Source organism: Sinohyriopsis cumingii, chromosome 4 (assembly GCF_028554795.1).
Source record: "Sinohyriopsis cumingii isolate HCF-2022 chromosome 4, ASM2855479v2, whole genome shotgun sequence".
In the NCBI taxonomy this organism is placed as follows: domain Eukaryota; kingdom Metazoa; phylum Mollusca; class Bivalvia; order Unionida; family Unionidae; genus Sinohyriopsis; species Sinohyriopsis cumingii.
The window spans coordinates 61,446,943-61,462,459 of NC_142964.1; the positions used below are offsets into that span (position 1 = coordinate 61,446,943).

Here is a 15,517-nt window from a genome sequence, read left to right on the forward strand (position 1 = left end):
CCATTTATTAATTCCTGTATGTAAGCGACAAATATTTTTACCCCCCCCCCCACCATGTATATCTGAGACGAATTTGTTTCTAGAAACAAAGTTTGTCAGTCTTCAATCATTCGTCAACATTGAGAGAATTTACATATGCTTATCTGGGTCACTGAGAGTAATATAACAGAGGCCATGTTAATGTTGTTAGGGTAAGAATACCCTCTAACTGTATCTATTTGCACTTGAGACTGCAACAAGAATCATCATTGACTTCTGGCGTAGATACACCTCAACTGTGCAGAAGTAGGCGTAACAAAAGCCGACAGCAAAACGTGCGCTTGAGAGACCGATACCTTTCGCTGTAAGCATCATCTTGAAATTAGAGGTAATTCATACTCTTCTTTGAAACAGTACTTACTGCATTGAACATTGAATCAAGCGTGGGTAAGTAATACGTACTGAACTGAATGCAGTGAATATCGTTAGTTAATTCATGTCGCTCTGTGGAAAGAGGCGCATCCTGTTAACTGTGTGGAAAGAAAACGACGCAAATGTCTTAAAAATGTTGTCACCGTATAGTAAAGTACAAAGCATGTGTGTGTGTGTTTGTGTGTAATTTGGATTTGTATCGTAACTTTAACAATTTTTTCAGTCATATCGCTAGATGTCTGCAGTGTTTCAACTTTTAGTGATGTCTAGTAATGGGGTATCATACCGCAGACATGCAGCATCATGTCTCACCCAGTCACGTTATCATGACCCCAGGCTGACCAGTCCTAACACTGACCTCTTAATGATGAGCGCCTAAGGAGGCAGCTGTTAGTACCATTTTTATGTCTTTGGCATGACTCGGCAGAGGTTCAAACCCGCAACCTCTTGCATCCAAGGCAGACGCTTTTACCACTAGGCCTACAAAGAGTGAATTTGAAGGAAGTGTGAATGGCCATTAGTTTCAAGAAAATAAGGATATGCATGCTTCAATATTGAATTACATGCTTCCTATTGATTGATTAGATTTTACAGTTGCAATAAAAATGCACCGTCTCAATATCATACAAAACGATTGCATGCGTGTTAAACCAGGCATTACAAATTGTGAAAGAAATGTGTTGGGTGTTTATCCACCTCTCTCGTCCATTTGAACTCCAAATACTTGTCGGAGATCAAAGACAGAGGGCGCACTATAAAAGGGAGAATAGTTTACCTTGGCGCATGCTAAGCTAGGCTGCCTTCAAGGAAAGTTGTTCTATATCTACATCTGATTGGCTAGCTGCCGGGACTAATTACTATTATGAATAACCTGACACATTGTGACCGAGGGGTGAAGCTTAACACCTGAGTCATCGATGTTAATTAGCTGTTGACGGGACTTAATTAACCCATAACTTGACGCAACATAAAATTAACATATAGATGGTGGACGCCATGTTCGGAATGCATAGGACTCTGTCTCTCTATCTCTCTCTCTATATATATATATATATGTGTGTGTGTGTGTGTATGTATGTATGACTGACTTTATTTCCTCTTCAGAAGAGATTTCATTCAGTTAATTTTTCGTTAGTACAAAAAGATAGGAACATAGCTTGACATTACTGGACTTAAAGTACACTAAACATGTAATATATATATATATATATATATATATATATATATATATATATATATATATATATATATATATATATATATATATATATATATATATAAGAGTGAGAGTGTGTGTGTATGTATGCATGTATGCCCTACCAATTCGACCAATTAGAGTTCACGCGATGTATGTATGTATGTATGTATGCCCTACCAATTCGACCAATTAGAGTTCACGCGTAAAATCTAATACTCACCCTTTCTAGACCAACCGGCGTGTTCACAGACTTGGCCTTTGATGAAAAAGACACTCGACAAAGTTTAAAGTTTCTCATTTATGGAGGAATAAAAGGAAATGTCGTAGGGCATTGTATAAAAGTAGCTAAGTATTAATTTATATTTGACCAAAAAAATATTTACACACATATGGTTGGTCATTATAGCGGATTTCACTTTTAGAGGAAAGCAAGTTAATTTTAAATCAGATAATGGAGAAAAATACTATAAAAATAAAACTTGCGCATTTTGGTGTCTATTGCACAACAAATGTTGATACGCTCTTTACGACTTCAAAAAAGTTGTCCATGACACGAATTAAACGGAATGGGATGGGACCGCATAGTTGGATGAACGAAATGAAACTTATAATCGAACCAAGGTCCACATTAGTGCTATTCAAATAAAACTTATAATGGAACCAATGTCCGCATTAGTTCTATTCAGACGTGATATAATTTGCCTACTGAAGTTTTTTGTTTTAGAGCCATATTTATGACAGGGTGGATATCATGCTAAATCTTTGTCGAACGACTTTGTTCTAAGTCGGCATGAAAGTCTGACGACCCCCGAAGTTGCTGTTGCACGATCTACATTACATTCACGTCTGGTGTCATTTGTACATTTAACACATTTCTAGTCGGTTCTACACTAGATTGTGAACGGGCAGATCTTGGTATGTTGGCTTTTATATCTCTGTATACCCACCTGCTAGAAATGGAAATGCATTTTGCTAAGACCAAATATATTTAACAGTGCTGTTGCCAAGACCTAATGACTGTATTCTTCCAATAAGTCTGAAAAATTTTCCACATTAGAAACTTTTACTTAGGGGCCTCGAGTGGCCGATGGTCTAAGGCGCTCACCGTTACGGATCACTGCCGTCTCACCTCTGTCAGCGTGGGTTCGAGTCTCGGGCTCGTCACATGTGGGTACGTGAGTAAGCTTGCCAGTAGCTTCTTGTGGGTGGCTAGTTGTTTCCGGGGTTTTCCCTGATTCTTCCTCCACCATTTATACTGACCGCCATGTAGAGTCTATGTTGTGCTGAAAAATGGCGTTAAACCATACAACAACAACAGTTTTCACTTATACAAAGAGAGTGTGGTGGGTAGGTGACGGATTTCATTTTGTTATGCATGTCTGTTGTATACCTGCAGCAGTCAGTCTACAAGCAAACAAGTGAGTGAATGCAAATAATAGCTTGCACCACTGAATTAGAGCACGCTTTAATGGATACGTTCGATTTATCTGGCTTCTAGGTCACGTTGGGTATAGTTGTACCAAGATTGCACGAGGAAAGCATTCCATAAAGACGGGTAATTTAAGTCATCTCACTACGTTAAACGCGCGTGCGCTGTTGGTCTCCATGATGTCCTACAATAGATAATAAAACGAGAAGACTTGTTCTTGCTTTCAGTTACAATTTTTTAAAATTTATTTTGTCAATATTGTAACTAATGTAACGGAATAAATGTACACCACTTCCAATAACATTCTCTCCGGTCAATCTTCAGACATGTTTGCAAATGCCTTCGGTGACAAAGTACAATCAGTTAGAGATAAAACTGACAACAAAATTTCCTTTGACAAATCATCGCCATACAATTGTGATACAGAATATCAACGGCAACATTTAACAACATTTGAACTTGTCTTTATGGATTGTGATAAAGAGTGACCCAAAGTCAGAACTCGTTCCGATTCCGACGTCACTGCTGCTATAGTGCTTTGCTTCGATATTGCCTTCACTAACCGATGTTATCGATACCTCTCTCTCATCAAGGGAATTCCCATCATGTTTCTAAGCTGCCATTGTAAAGCCTTAGTTTTAGAACCGACGCTCGACTTTAACGATGTAAAGAACTACCGCCCAGTTTCTGACCTTCAATTCATGTCAAAGATCGTAGGAAAAGTTGTTCTATCGCGACTCGCATCTCATCTCAATTCAAATAATAGTCTTTTTAGCAATGTGAAGTCCGCATATCGCCATCGATATAGTACTTAAACTGCCCTTGTTGAGTGTAGATAACAACCTTCTTTCTGCTTTGGATAGTGGAAAGATTACAATGCTCACCCCCAATGACTTGTCTGCGGCATTTGACACAACAGACCATGATATATTACTTCACCGTCACAGCATGTATTTTGTATTCACGATACAGCTTTCTGTTGCTATGGTTCCAGTTGTATTTAGTCAACAGGACACAAATTGTGTCCATAAATGGAAAACATTCCAGCACAGTTGATCAATGTTTTGGTGTTCCACAAGTCTCTGTTCTCGGCCCAGATCTCTTCATTCTATAAACTCACTTAAGTGTCATAGATCGACATCCAGTTATATGCTGACACTCAAATATAAAAATCTAGCCCACTTGAAGTTGAGGCTACTATCCAAGGCGCAACGAGGCGCAATTCCGATGTGATGTCATGGATATCACATAACAAGCTGCAAATGAATGATGACAAAACCGATGCCATTCTGATCACCACGCAGAGACTTTCTCATTCACGTCATTTAAGTCAAACAATAAGTATCAGCGACTCACCATTAAATTCGCACAGTCAATATGAAACCTAGATGTCAATCGTGAACATTTGCAAGACCGCATATCTGGAGCTGAGACGCATCAGCTCCATTCGCAGTTTTCTTCGGGCTGAAGCCACTAACACACTTGTGAGTTCCTTACCACTCTCAAGACTGGACTATTGTAATTCACTTATGTCTTGTTCGTCTCATTGTCCACTTCAGAAACTTCAAAACATGGCTGTTCTGATTATCCTCAGAGTACGAAGTACAGAGCACATCTCCCTTCACATATACGATCCGGAATCAAACACTGCTGTCCAATAAACCTGTCCGACTCGGATGCGGGGGATCGCGGGTTCGAACCCCCGTCGAGTTATACCAAGCACTTATAAAAAGGGTACTAACAGCTGCTTCGCTACGCGCTCAGCATTTAGAGGTTAGTGTTAGGACTGGTCGGCCTGGTGTCAGGATAATGTGACTGGGTGAGACATCATACTACATTTAAAGCTATAAAATCCCACACTGCAGACATCGTAACGATGACTGAACAATTGTTAAAGCTACGTTAAAAATCCAAATCACACACACAAACAATCTTCTTTTTCTTTTTCTTCTTCTTATGATTATTATTATCTTTGAATTACGCAAACTCGAGGCGACAACTTTCTTTCATCTTTTCATTTCATTGCATTGATGGTGGTGATGATAATTTCATTTGTTTCATTTCATTGCATTAATGATGATGATACTGATCTTTATTTTGTTAATTATATGTACTAATAAATGATTATATCGTTATTTCATCAGTTCATGTCTTCTTTTAAATGAAAAGCCCAAAATAGAACAAACAATTATATATATATATATATATATATATATATATATATATATATATATATATATATATATATATATATATATATATATATATAATTTACAGCTATTTCATTTTTTCTAAGTGTTTTCTTTTCTTTTTATGCAGCATCATCAGTCTAAGCAATAATCATGGGTCGCCTGGATGGCAAGGTGGTTGTTCTCAGTGCTGGTGCACAGGGAATTGGGAGATCTGTAGCACTGGTAATTTGTATTCAATATTTATATTATATCATGTATAGGGCACATCAAATAGCGTCCACCCAGATGTGCCTGCATTAGAGTCTTCGATGGTCGTTTTCCTCGTGATCTCAACTGAATATCTTTGAATTCTAATCTTATCTAAAATTTTCTTACGATAGATCCTCTTGTTCACATTTTGACGAGTCCTATACACGGTCACGTAAATAAGTATGACGTGTCACGGTGAATTCGGAGAACGATTTTCTTTCTCGACTAAAGGTTGTTTTTTAAATAGAGTGAAATTTTGCTTGAGTTGTATCAACATGAACCTTCAGAGTCTTTGGGAGGCTAGCCAGTGACAAAGGCGTGTTGTAACATACCTGGTAAAAATGTATAGTTATCCTTACGAGTAAACGGAAAACGAACAGGTACAACAATATAGTTATTTTGTAGATCATAGTTTCTCACTTTTTTTTCCGCTGTTGATTTACCCGTTTCAAAGAATGTTGCCATATATTTTTTTTAGCTCGTCTGCTATGAAAACAACAACAGTCAGTGAGTTGACGCTCACAGTACGTATTGTAACCTTAAGGCTGATATGACCATTGGGTCACCTAAAGCAGGGGTCTCAAACTCAAACCACCCTGAGGGCCGCATGAGGACATTTTCGATGGCTCAATGGCCGTATCATCTTTATTGTCTCTCATGACACATTGTGACGCCAGTCTTTTGCGGGCCACAAGACACGGCTTGAGGGCTACAGGATACGGCTTGGGGGGCCGCGTGTTTGAGACCCCTGACCTAAAGCAATGTAGTCCAACTACCTGCCTGTCATTTTTGTTCTTTATTGCCCTCGCTCGTACAAAAAGTTCGTTCTATAATTACAGTATATGTATGTTTGTGTGTGTGTGTGTGTGTGTGTGTGTGTGTGTACCACGAACTTGGCTTTGTTTGGTCCATGTGGCCCACAGTGTTTAATATGTTAGACCACCCTGATCTCTAGCGTAGTACCTCGTCTCCACGCATTAGTACACTACTGCGTTGACTGTATCCTACTCTACATATCGTTTTGAAGATTGAAATACAGTCAAAGCATCGGACAACCAACCAGACATTTTACGTGGTTCAGGTGCTCGTCATTATGTTGTCATAGGTATCATCAATCCTGTGCTGCAGTCCTACAAATAATGAATTCCTGACTTTTTTTTTTGCTCATATTTGGCAAAATATTTTCTTTCTTACTAAAGTTGCTGACCTATATGCTGTTATGACAGCATACCGTTTTCTCAATGCCTCATTTTTAACAACAGATTTACAGTGTTGTGGCAACACTGTCATGTTTGACGTTGCTTAGTCCGTTATTTCTATGAGACCGGCTGTCAGTCGATGGAGAGTGACTCGTCCTACAAATAATGAATTCCTGACTTTTTTCTTGCTCATATTTGGCAAAATATTTCCTTTCTTACTAAAGTTGCTGACCTATATGCTGTTATGACAGCATACCGTTTTCTCAATGCCTCATTTTTAACAACAGATTTACAGTGTTGTGGCAACACTGTCCTGTTTGACGTTGCTTAGTCCGTTATTTCTATGAGACCGGCTGTCAGTCGATGGAGAGTGACTCGAAGGTTTGAGATAGTTTGGATACAGTCATATTTTATATTTAAAAAATACACGTCTTATTTTGTATCTCACATTATCTTCATACAATTCTTTATTTGCATGACAAATTAGGGATAGTAATCTTACTGTAACGAATGGCAGTACGTTTCCATAGCAGGTTGCACTAATTTGGCAGGCATATACATTATTTCCTCATTTTACTTTCATACTCAGTATTCATCTTCATTATTTTCTATATATTTCATAGTTGTTATGTGTGATTCATGTTTCAACAATTACGAAACAAGCATTGCGACAACTGAAGTCTGATAGAGCATTGTGTCAACGACAGAACTGTATCCAGGTTTGGCCTGGTGACGTCTCAGCTATATCCATGACGGCATCTCTCCTAGTCCAGACCATAGAAACGAATATTTAGAATGAATCGGTCATGTCTTTAAAGTGGAGAAATTAGATTCTAATACAGTTTTGGTATACATTTACATTCATTTAGTATACTCATTCAATGCACAAATGAAAAGTAGAGCACGTTTTTCTTTAAACACTTTTAGTTACTTTATATGACGAAGATAAAAATCTGCATATCTTGTATTTATGTAGGCATGTGCTAAAGAAGGGGCAAAGGTAATCGCCACGGACGTTAACATTGAGAAACTTCAGGAGCTGGAAGTTGAAGGTATAAATTGGCTTTCTATATCCTTTACACCATCTTTACCAGTCAAAGGTCGTCGACCCACTTCGTTCCTCATCAATCTTCGTCGTCTGTATCAAGCCAAAATATAACATATCGCTCCGCTGTCTGATTGGATGCAGCTGAAAGAAACGGATCCAATCGGATTGCTGGTTCTGTTTTCACACGAAGTCAATTAGAAGTGCTAGTCACGGCATATGAAGACAACGAAACACGTTGCATGTTAATATCTCCAGTTCACAACCGTTCATACGCAAGTGTTTTATTCCGAGTCCAGTCAAATGGACATTATGGAAGTTGTCATAATGAACACCCATCATGTGTCAGGAGCTCTTTCATTGGTCATTTGATTTAGTTTTGAACGTGCAGTAACGTTTTCATTCTTAAAGAGGGTACTTGCTCAGAACAGCGTTTCAGCTAGCTACATGTGCCAATGGTCGAGGTAGAACGAAGTGGATCGACGACCCTTACCTGCCGACCGACCCTGTCTTTAGACTTATCACACCAAACTTTACTTAGGTCAGTGGCTCCAACCCTCAGGATTTTGGGGTCGTGGAGGATCCTCAGGATTTTATTTTTGAGGGTGGCAAAAGTTACCAAAATGTGGCAGTGGGGTCGTGAAGCTCAGAATTTTCTTTCTAAGGTTGCGAAAGCGGTATTTTCTTCTAATACAGCGAATGCAATTAGCTACCTGCTTGCTATTAGTTAAAACCATAACATCGGGGTAGACGTATATGTCGTCGCGAAGATTCGTTCCATAGTTTCCTTCTTGATCATTGTAGCTCCGAGGAAAACCATTATCTTTTTTTGATGCTACCGGAAACTGTTTATTAGTGCAGAACGAAAATGGCATTTTCTTTTACTAAGCCTCGTATGGTTTACTTGTGATGACACAAAGTAAGTTGACTGGTTCTGGAAAGTTTACTTTGATTCTAAATTGCACTTATTACATTCAAATATATTTATTTTTAGAAGAGGTCAGTGCTTTATGACCTATAAATGTATTTTTTAAAGTGCATGTATGTGTCACGATTAGCATTTAACCAGAGTTGTATAGACTGGTTCTACTGAAAATATAATTGATAAAGTAAATCTTATTTTCAAAAAATGAAGGGGATATATTTTATTACACTGTTTTGTAACAAAAGCAATGTTGGTTATTTATATTTAGTTTATTCTTCATATATTTTATTTTGGTAGTTTCTTTTTATCCTTTTTTATATAAAAATACAACGTTTTGTACAGGAATCGAGGTCCATCGGCTGGATGTCACTAATAATGCTGACGTAGAAGCTTTTGCTGCGAAGATTGACAAAATTGACGTTCTATTTAACTGCGCAGGGTAATATTTTATATTTCTAAATAAATAAGTCAGCAACAAATAAGTTCATTAGAAACACTTAAAGTGATGTGCGGCCAAAATTTATGTTTTAGTAGGCCGGTGCTTACAGAACACTTACGTCGGAGAAATGCTAAACTTTCGAGTAATGTAGAGTATTCGAGTTAAAGTTTTTGAATTGTCGAAATTTGCTTGTGCTTATTATGAGGGACATATATTCTGTAATTAAAAAATGGAAGACCCACTGTGTCAGGAAGAGGTTTATAAAGATATAACTTAAATTTTGTTTTTGACAAATGCTAATGACCCTTGAGAAGACTGTAATGAACGGTCTTTAGAACAGTTTTGTCTTGACGCTTTTTAAATTATCGTTTTAGGAGATTATGAAACAGGAAATAGATAATCCTTAAAGTTAATTCGCATTGAAGACAACTTTGCCATTCATTCTGACTATGCTTGGAATTGTAGTCACATCCTTGCTATTCATTCGGACTATGCTTGGAATTGTAGTCACATCCTTGCCTTTCATTCGGACTTTGCTTGGAATTGTAGTCACATCCTTGCCTTTCATTCGGACTATGCTTGGAATTGTAGTCACATCCTTGCCATTCGTTCGGATTATGCTTGGAATTGTAGTCACTTCCTTGCCATTCATTCGGACTATGCTTAGAATTGTAGTCGTATCCTTGCCATTCATTCTGACTATGCTTGGAATCGTAGTCACATCCTTGCCAGTCATTCGGACTATGCTTAGAATTGTAGTCATATCTTTGCCATTTATTCGGACTATGCTTGGAATTGTAGTCACATCCTTGTCATTCATTCATAGTATTACAACATTGTGATCATAAAAAAGGAAATAGAACAAGCAAAAAGCAACAAGTTTTGTAAAATGCAACCAATAATTTATTTCCACAGAATACATAGTGAAAGTTTAAAAAGAACTTACAGTATTGCGAATTAAATCCCATATAGTACCAAAGTTCTATCACCAGTTGTAATGAATAAATTTCTAATTAAATTCCAGTGGTATTGCAAATAATTAAATTCCAGTGGTATTGCAAATAAGATTCAGTGCTGAATGTGCCAATATGCCTTTAGTGGCCCGTGACTTGGTGATGTGACAACAGTCTTTTGATGACTAACAATAATATAATCGAAAATATCATTGTTTGAATTCACTACAATTCCCAGTTTATGTCTCTGTCCAATAATATTATTGAGCACTTTGTATATCCAGCGAATAATAATTTGAATAAATAATTCTAGCCCAAATCAAATATTACGCACAACAATATAAATGATTCTGCTTTAAGATCTAAAAGTACGAATAAATAAGTTTTAGATAAATAAGGTTATCAAGCCCTCTACTTGACCTAGGTCCCAATTAGCATTTTCTGGAACGTTATGACTTAATGGAATACTTCATTGTAGAACATTCTGGATTCTCAGCAAGATAAACTATGTTACCAAAATTATAATAAGGCTGTGGTAAACATCAGGTAGGTTAGGTATTTTGTATTTGGGAATATCAATAACCATAACCAAGACCTCATAAATATGTTTACTTCTGTTGATAATGATCATGATAATAAACCCACACTCCTATAAAAAGTATGAGGTATGTATTAATTGTTTTCCATTATAGAAACATCAGTATCTCTAGTCAGGAGCACAGCGAACTTGATTTTGGACAAGATCAAGACCAGAATACAATTATGCATAACACATAATGATGGGGAAAAAATATAGATAACATTCCTGTTTCCAACTGTATACATATCATTTCCATTAATTCGGCCTATATTTCTAACTGTAGCCACGTCCTTGCCATTCATTTGCTCTATATTTCGACCTGTAGACTCATCCTTGCCCCATGCCGTTCATTCGGGCTGTTTCAAACTGTAGACTCATCCGTGCCATACATTCGGACAGTGTTTCGAATTGTAGACACATCCGTACCATACATTCGGACAGTGTTTCGAATTGTAGACATGTCTTGCCATGGTGACTATTTGACTTAAGTCTGAATTAAAAAATATACCATTACTTAGATTGAAATCATTTTACAAGTGCATATAATCACTTTGATAATACTTATGTAATTTAAATGTGCTTAGTCAATATATAGTTAGTCTTGTCCTGTAATGTCATAAGCTTAGGAATATTGTATCGTATCCAATTATATTACGTATGGATTAGGTTTTTCGGGTTTTCGCTTTAATGTCGTATTCTTTACATCTAGTACAGTAATGTTGACATGTTTTTTGGTAGCTTGGCCATCAATGTTGAACCTCGTTTTCTTTTTTATATTATTGATAATTCTGTAATTACCAGCACGGTTGTTACCTGATTGTTCATCCCTCTACAGATATGTCTTCGATGGTACTCTTCTGGACACTGATGAAAAATCATGGGACTTCTCTTTTGATCTGAATGTCAAGAGTATGTACAGAATGTCTAAACAGTTTATTCCGAAGGTGAGACAGTGAGTCATTAAAAATTTATCACCGATAATTACTGATATACACATTATTATAAATACGTATTGATACGTGCAAAAAAGAGACTTTAATAAATCAAGAACTTGAACTGTATTTTTGATCGAACAACGAATAACCGAACGCGTTGTGGGGCATTACATTAGTTCGGATAATCAGAATTTCGAATTGAACGAGTCAGATGTTGCATTTATTCAGCAGTGTGTGCTAGACATGATGTTGGTTGGAGTGAAGATGCATATACGGGGCGACTAAAGCGGCTGTAATTGGATTTTCAGAAATAGTGGCTGTCAATTATGTCAAAATATTCGATTATCGGTACTCCAAAACTCGAGCCTCAACCGTATTACAAAACTGTTTACCTATCCCTGATTCCATTATTTAACCCAAAATGTCTCCTTTGTTGACAGATGATTGAGCAAGGTACTGGCGGAAACATCATAAATATGTCATCAGTAGCCTCCAGTATAAAAGGTACCTTTTGTTGTTTATATTCTTCCGTGCTTGTTGTTGTCGTTGTTGTTACAATTATTATCATTATTATTATTGTTATTATTATTATTATTAATACTGGTATTATTATTATTACTGCTATTATTATGATTATTATTATTATTATTATTATTATTATTATTATTATTATTATTATTATTAATACTGGTATTATTATTATTACTGCTATTATTATGATTATTATTATTATTATTATTATTACTACTGATATTATTATTATTATTATTATTATTATGATGATGATGATGATGATGATTATTATTATTATTATTATTACTGCTATTATTATTATTGTTATTGTTATTATTATTATTATTATTACTGCTATTATTATTATTGTTATTATTATTATTATTATTATTATTATTACTGCTACTAGTACTATTAAAGTTACTATGCACGGCTCGTGTACTATTTATTTACCTTCTATAACAGACAAAAGTATGTAAAAGTTTGACCAAGATTGCTCCTTATTAAAAAAGAGGAAAGATCAGCTACCCACCATACAACTGCAAATATCATTTCTTGAAAACTCTGTAAATACTGCAGTTTTGTTAATACATGTGAACACAGTAGCATTCTCTCTTTTGTTACAGGTGCACCCAGCAGATGCGTATACGGGGCGACTAAAGCGGCTGTAATTGGATTTTCAAAGGCAGTGGCTGTCGATTATGTCAAAAATAACATTCGTGTAAATTGCATTTGCCCAGGTAATCTAACATTTACAATAGAACGTGTACACACATAACGCTTATTTTTGTTTTCTGTTTTTAACTACAAGTTAGTTTATTGTTTAAGGTTATTTTGCAAGTTGAATCACCGGAAGTCTATCTACCAGTTAATTTATTTCCTAAAGAGACACCGTCTGTATGGTATACAGTTACTGTTCTTGATGTAGTGTGATGAAATGGGAAAACAGTGTGATGAAATAGGAAACAAAATTACGAAGAACCGAGAAGTTGATGCATATTGTTATGTGTGGAATTGGCTATATTCTTTTGAAAAGCAATAACAACAAGAAAACATCAAAATTCAATGCGATAATTTCAGTAAATGAATTCAATAACTTAAAGGTCTCACCGATGTCATATATATCATAGGCTCACAAATTTGTTGAACTAGGAATGATATAAAATATTTTGTCTAGTTTTTAGAATATTTTGTAAGAATGAAAGGTGAAAAATATAATTAGCATTGATTTTGTTTATACATCCCATTAGGCACAGTCGATACACCATCGCTGCGGGATAGGTTGAACGCCAGACCCGATCCGAAAAAGGTAAGATGTGAAACAAATAATTAAACACATGACCATACCTAACGACAACAGCCAAAACGAGAGCGTAAACAACAACTATATCAATATCTTCAACATCAAGAAAGAAAATGATAATTATTGACTTAATAGAAACGGCTTTTTAGGAAAAGTCTTCATGGAATATTTTGTGATTAAAAGATTATTTTAGTGGTTGACCCATATTGGTCACATAATGCAATATATTGTATATTTTATCTCTTGCACTTCGTCTCTGTACAATTCAAGTTCGTAAAGGTTTTCAAAAGCTCATTGGAGCACCATAAATATCAGAAATGATTGATGGATTAAAATAGGTCAACATCAAGAAAAGGGAGACTATTGGGGAAATATATCATCCATAACAAGAGAAATATAAATTTCAAATTTGTGTTCTCTTCCCCGACAGGCCTATGACGAGTTCGTTGCCCGCCAAAAGATGGGCCGCTTTGCGACTGCAGACGAGATTGCGCACCTCGTGGTGTATTTGGCGTCAGACGAGGTCAGCTGAATAATGTACTGTTGTAAAGTGGTCTTTACCTTTCAGAGTGTAGCTCAAGACGCTAACATTAGGCATTCATGATTTCCGAAGAAGAAAAAAATCGAAATATTTCTAACTTTTCATCAATTACTTTTAGAAAAAGCATATTCTAGTCATTTTTATTGACATGTTTTAAATATTACTTAAATAATATCAATCGAAGATATTCCAGAACGTATATGAATTTGATACTGTTGTTTATGCTATTCTTTTATTACTTTTACAGTACACTAGCTTTGTTTAACTGATTCCATCTGATTTTCTGATTGCCAGTGGAATGCAATAACAGCAGATTGCGTAAGATCTGCTACTAGTATGTCAGTTGAACAGGTTTCATTTCAAATACTTTGGTTGTTTATTTTATTTTCCTTATTTATTTTACCAGTCATCCTACGTAACGGGACAGGAGTTTATAATAGATGGAGGATGGAGCTTGTAGGCTCGTCTAGCTTCAGAGGATACACGGAACAGGTGCGAAATTGACAACAATGAAAAATGATTGTACTGTTACTATAATAAATTTGTTCACAAGTTTCGGGTTTTGGTCAATGCATTGGGGTGGGTGGGCTCTGTTCTTTTGTTTACAACTTAGGCAGAAGACACATTGTTTAATCTTCATACATTCTAGATTAATTACATGGTGTTCGTATGTTTTTATAACTGTCTCAGTCATTCTAGATGAATTTTGTGAAATAGTAATTAGCCATACTCACTGTCCTCTCTTTGATTTGACGAGGCCATTTTAATTACCTTTTGCCTGTGATAAAGCTAGAGTTTTGATTGGTTGCTACATTTTGTGTGTGGCCAGTATAAAAGCCATGGGCAGCAGTGAGTGGCGCGGCAGATTCAATCTGATGTCGTAGAGTACAGCTAGATATTTCCGTTTCCATCTTTATTTACACCTTCTGACAACCAACCTTTGCTCAGAAAGCCTATGTATTGAGGATGAAAAATCCTGAGCTGGTATGATAATGCGAAAATAATATTTTAAGCTTAGTCCGACACTTGCTCATTTCATATAATAGGCAAGAGCCTACGGGACCAACCATATATGCTGCCAGTCAATTCTGGCAGATTTTTGATCCCCAGCCTCATCACATATCGTCAAAAAAATTTAGACCCCTCATATATGACGTCACCAAAACTTTGAACCCCCCTCTAAACTTTTCACAGATAAAATTGGTTTGAAATCACCGTATATTAGAAAGACTCACAACAATACAAAGCGCTCTGAATTATAAAGAGATTTGCGCAGTTCGGAATGTTCTTGCACAGCATTCAGTTTCCTTTACTTCTCATTTCTGTGATCTTTTTTGGTCACCATTTTCCCCCTTTAACTTCGTCTCCAATTCAATCATCCTTTTATCTTTACGTTCAACTCTTCCTCCTGTTGATCTGTAAGTAGTTCTCGTTTCTGTCGCTCATACAAGTCGACTAGAGTAGAAATCAAGACACCAATCTACGACTGTGACTGTAGTTGGACTTTTGCAATTCTGTTTAACGCTGAATCGGTAGTGATAGACGTGGAATCAGTAGCAGTGATAACCTCGCCATCGTTCAAACGCTCATAAAACAGAGCTGAAT

The 15,517-nt window shown here is 36.3% G+C and overlaps 1 protein-coding gene across 3 annotated transcripts; it reads left to right on the forward strand.

Annotated features, from left to right (window-relative positions):
• The first annotated feature begins 209 nt into the window (after positions 1–209).
• LOC149801281 (dehydrogenase/reductase SDR family member 6-like) lies at positions 210–14,466 on the forward strand. Of its 3 annotated transcripts, none has more exons than XM_089954288.1 (10): positions 210–343; positions 5,358–5,452; positions 7,655–7,730; positions 8,991–9,087; positions 11,456–11,564; positions 11,996–12,059; positions 12,695–12,808; positions 13,319–13,377; positions 13,802–13,894; positions 14,319–14,466. In XM_089954288.1, exons 2-10 carry the CDS (start codon positions 5,381–5,383, stop codon positions 14,370–14,372), a joined length of 738 nt encoding a protein of 245 aa, XP_089810414.1. In that variant the 5' UTR covers positions 210–343; positions 5,358–5,380; the 3' UTR covers positions 14,373–14,466. The 3 variants fall into 3 exon arrangements, with proteins under 3 accessions (XP_089810414.1, XP_089810413.1, XP_089810415.1); XM_089954287.1 differs by having other exon boundaries at positions 212–367; XM_089954289.1 differs by lacking the exon at positions 210–343 and adding an exon at positions 406–426.
• The last annotated feature ends 1,051 nt before the right edge of the window (positions 14,467–15,517 follow it).

What these genes read in the sequence shown, in the direction of transcription:
- LOC149801281 (XM_089954288.1), top strand. Translation starts at nt 5,381, where the DNA reads ATGGGTCGCCTGGATGGCAAGGTGGTTGTTCTCAGTGCTGGTGCACAG. An exon ending in CTAAACAGTTTATTCCGAAG is followed by an intron (nt 11,565 to 11,995) that starts GTGAGACAGTGA and finishes CTTTGTTGACAG; the next exon opens with ATGATTGAGCAAGGTACTGG. An exon ending in TGTAAATTGCATTTGCCCAG is followed by an intron (nt 12,809 to 13,318) that starts GTAATCTAACAT and finishes ACATCCCATTAG; the next exon opens with GCACAGTCGATACACCATCG.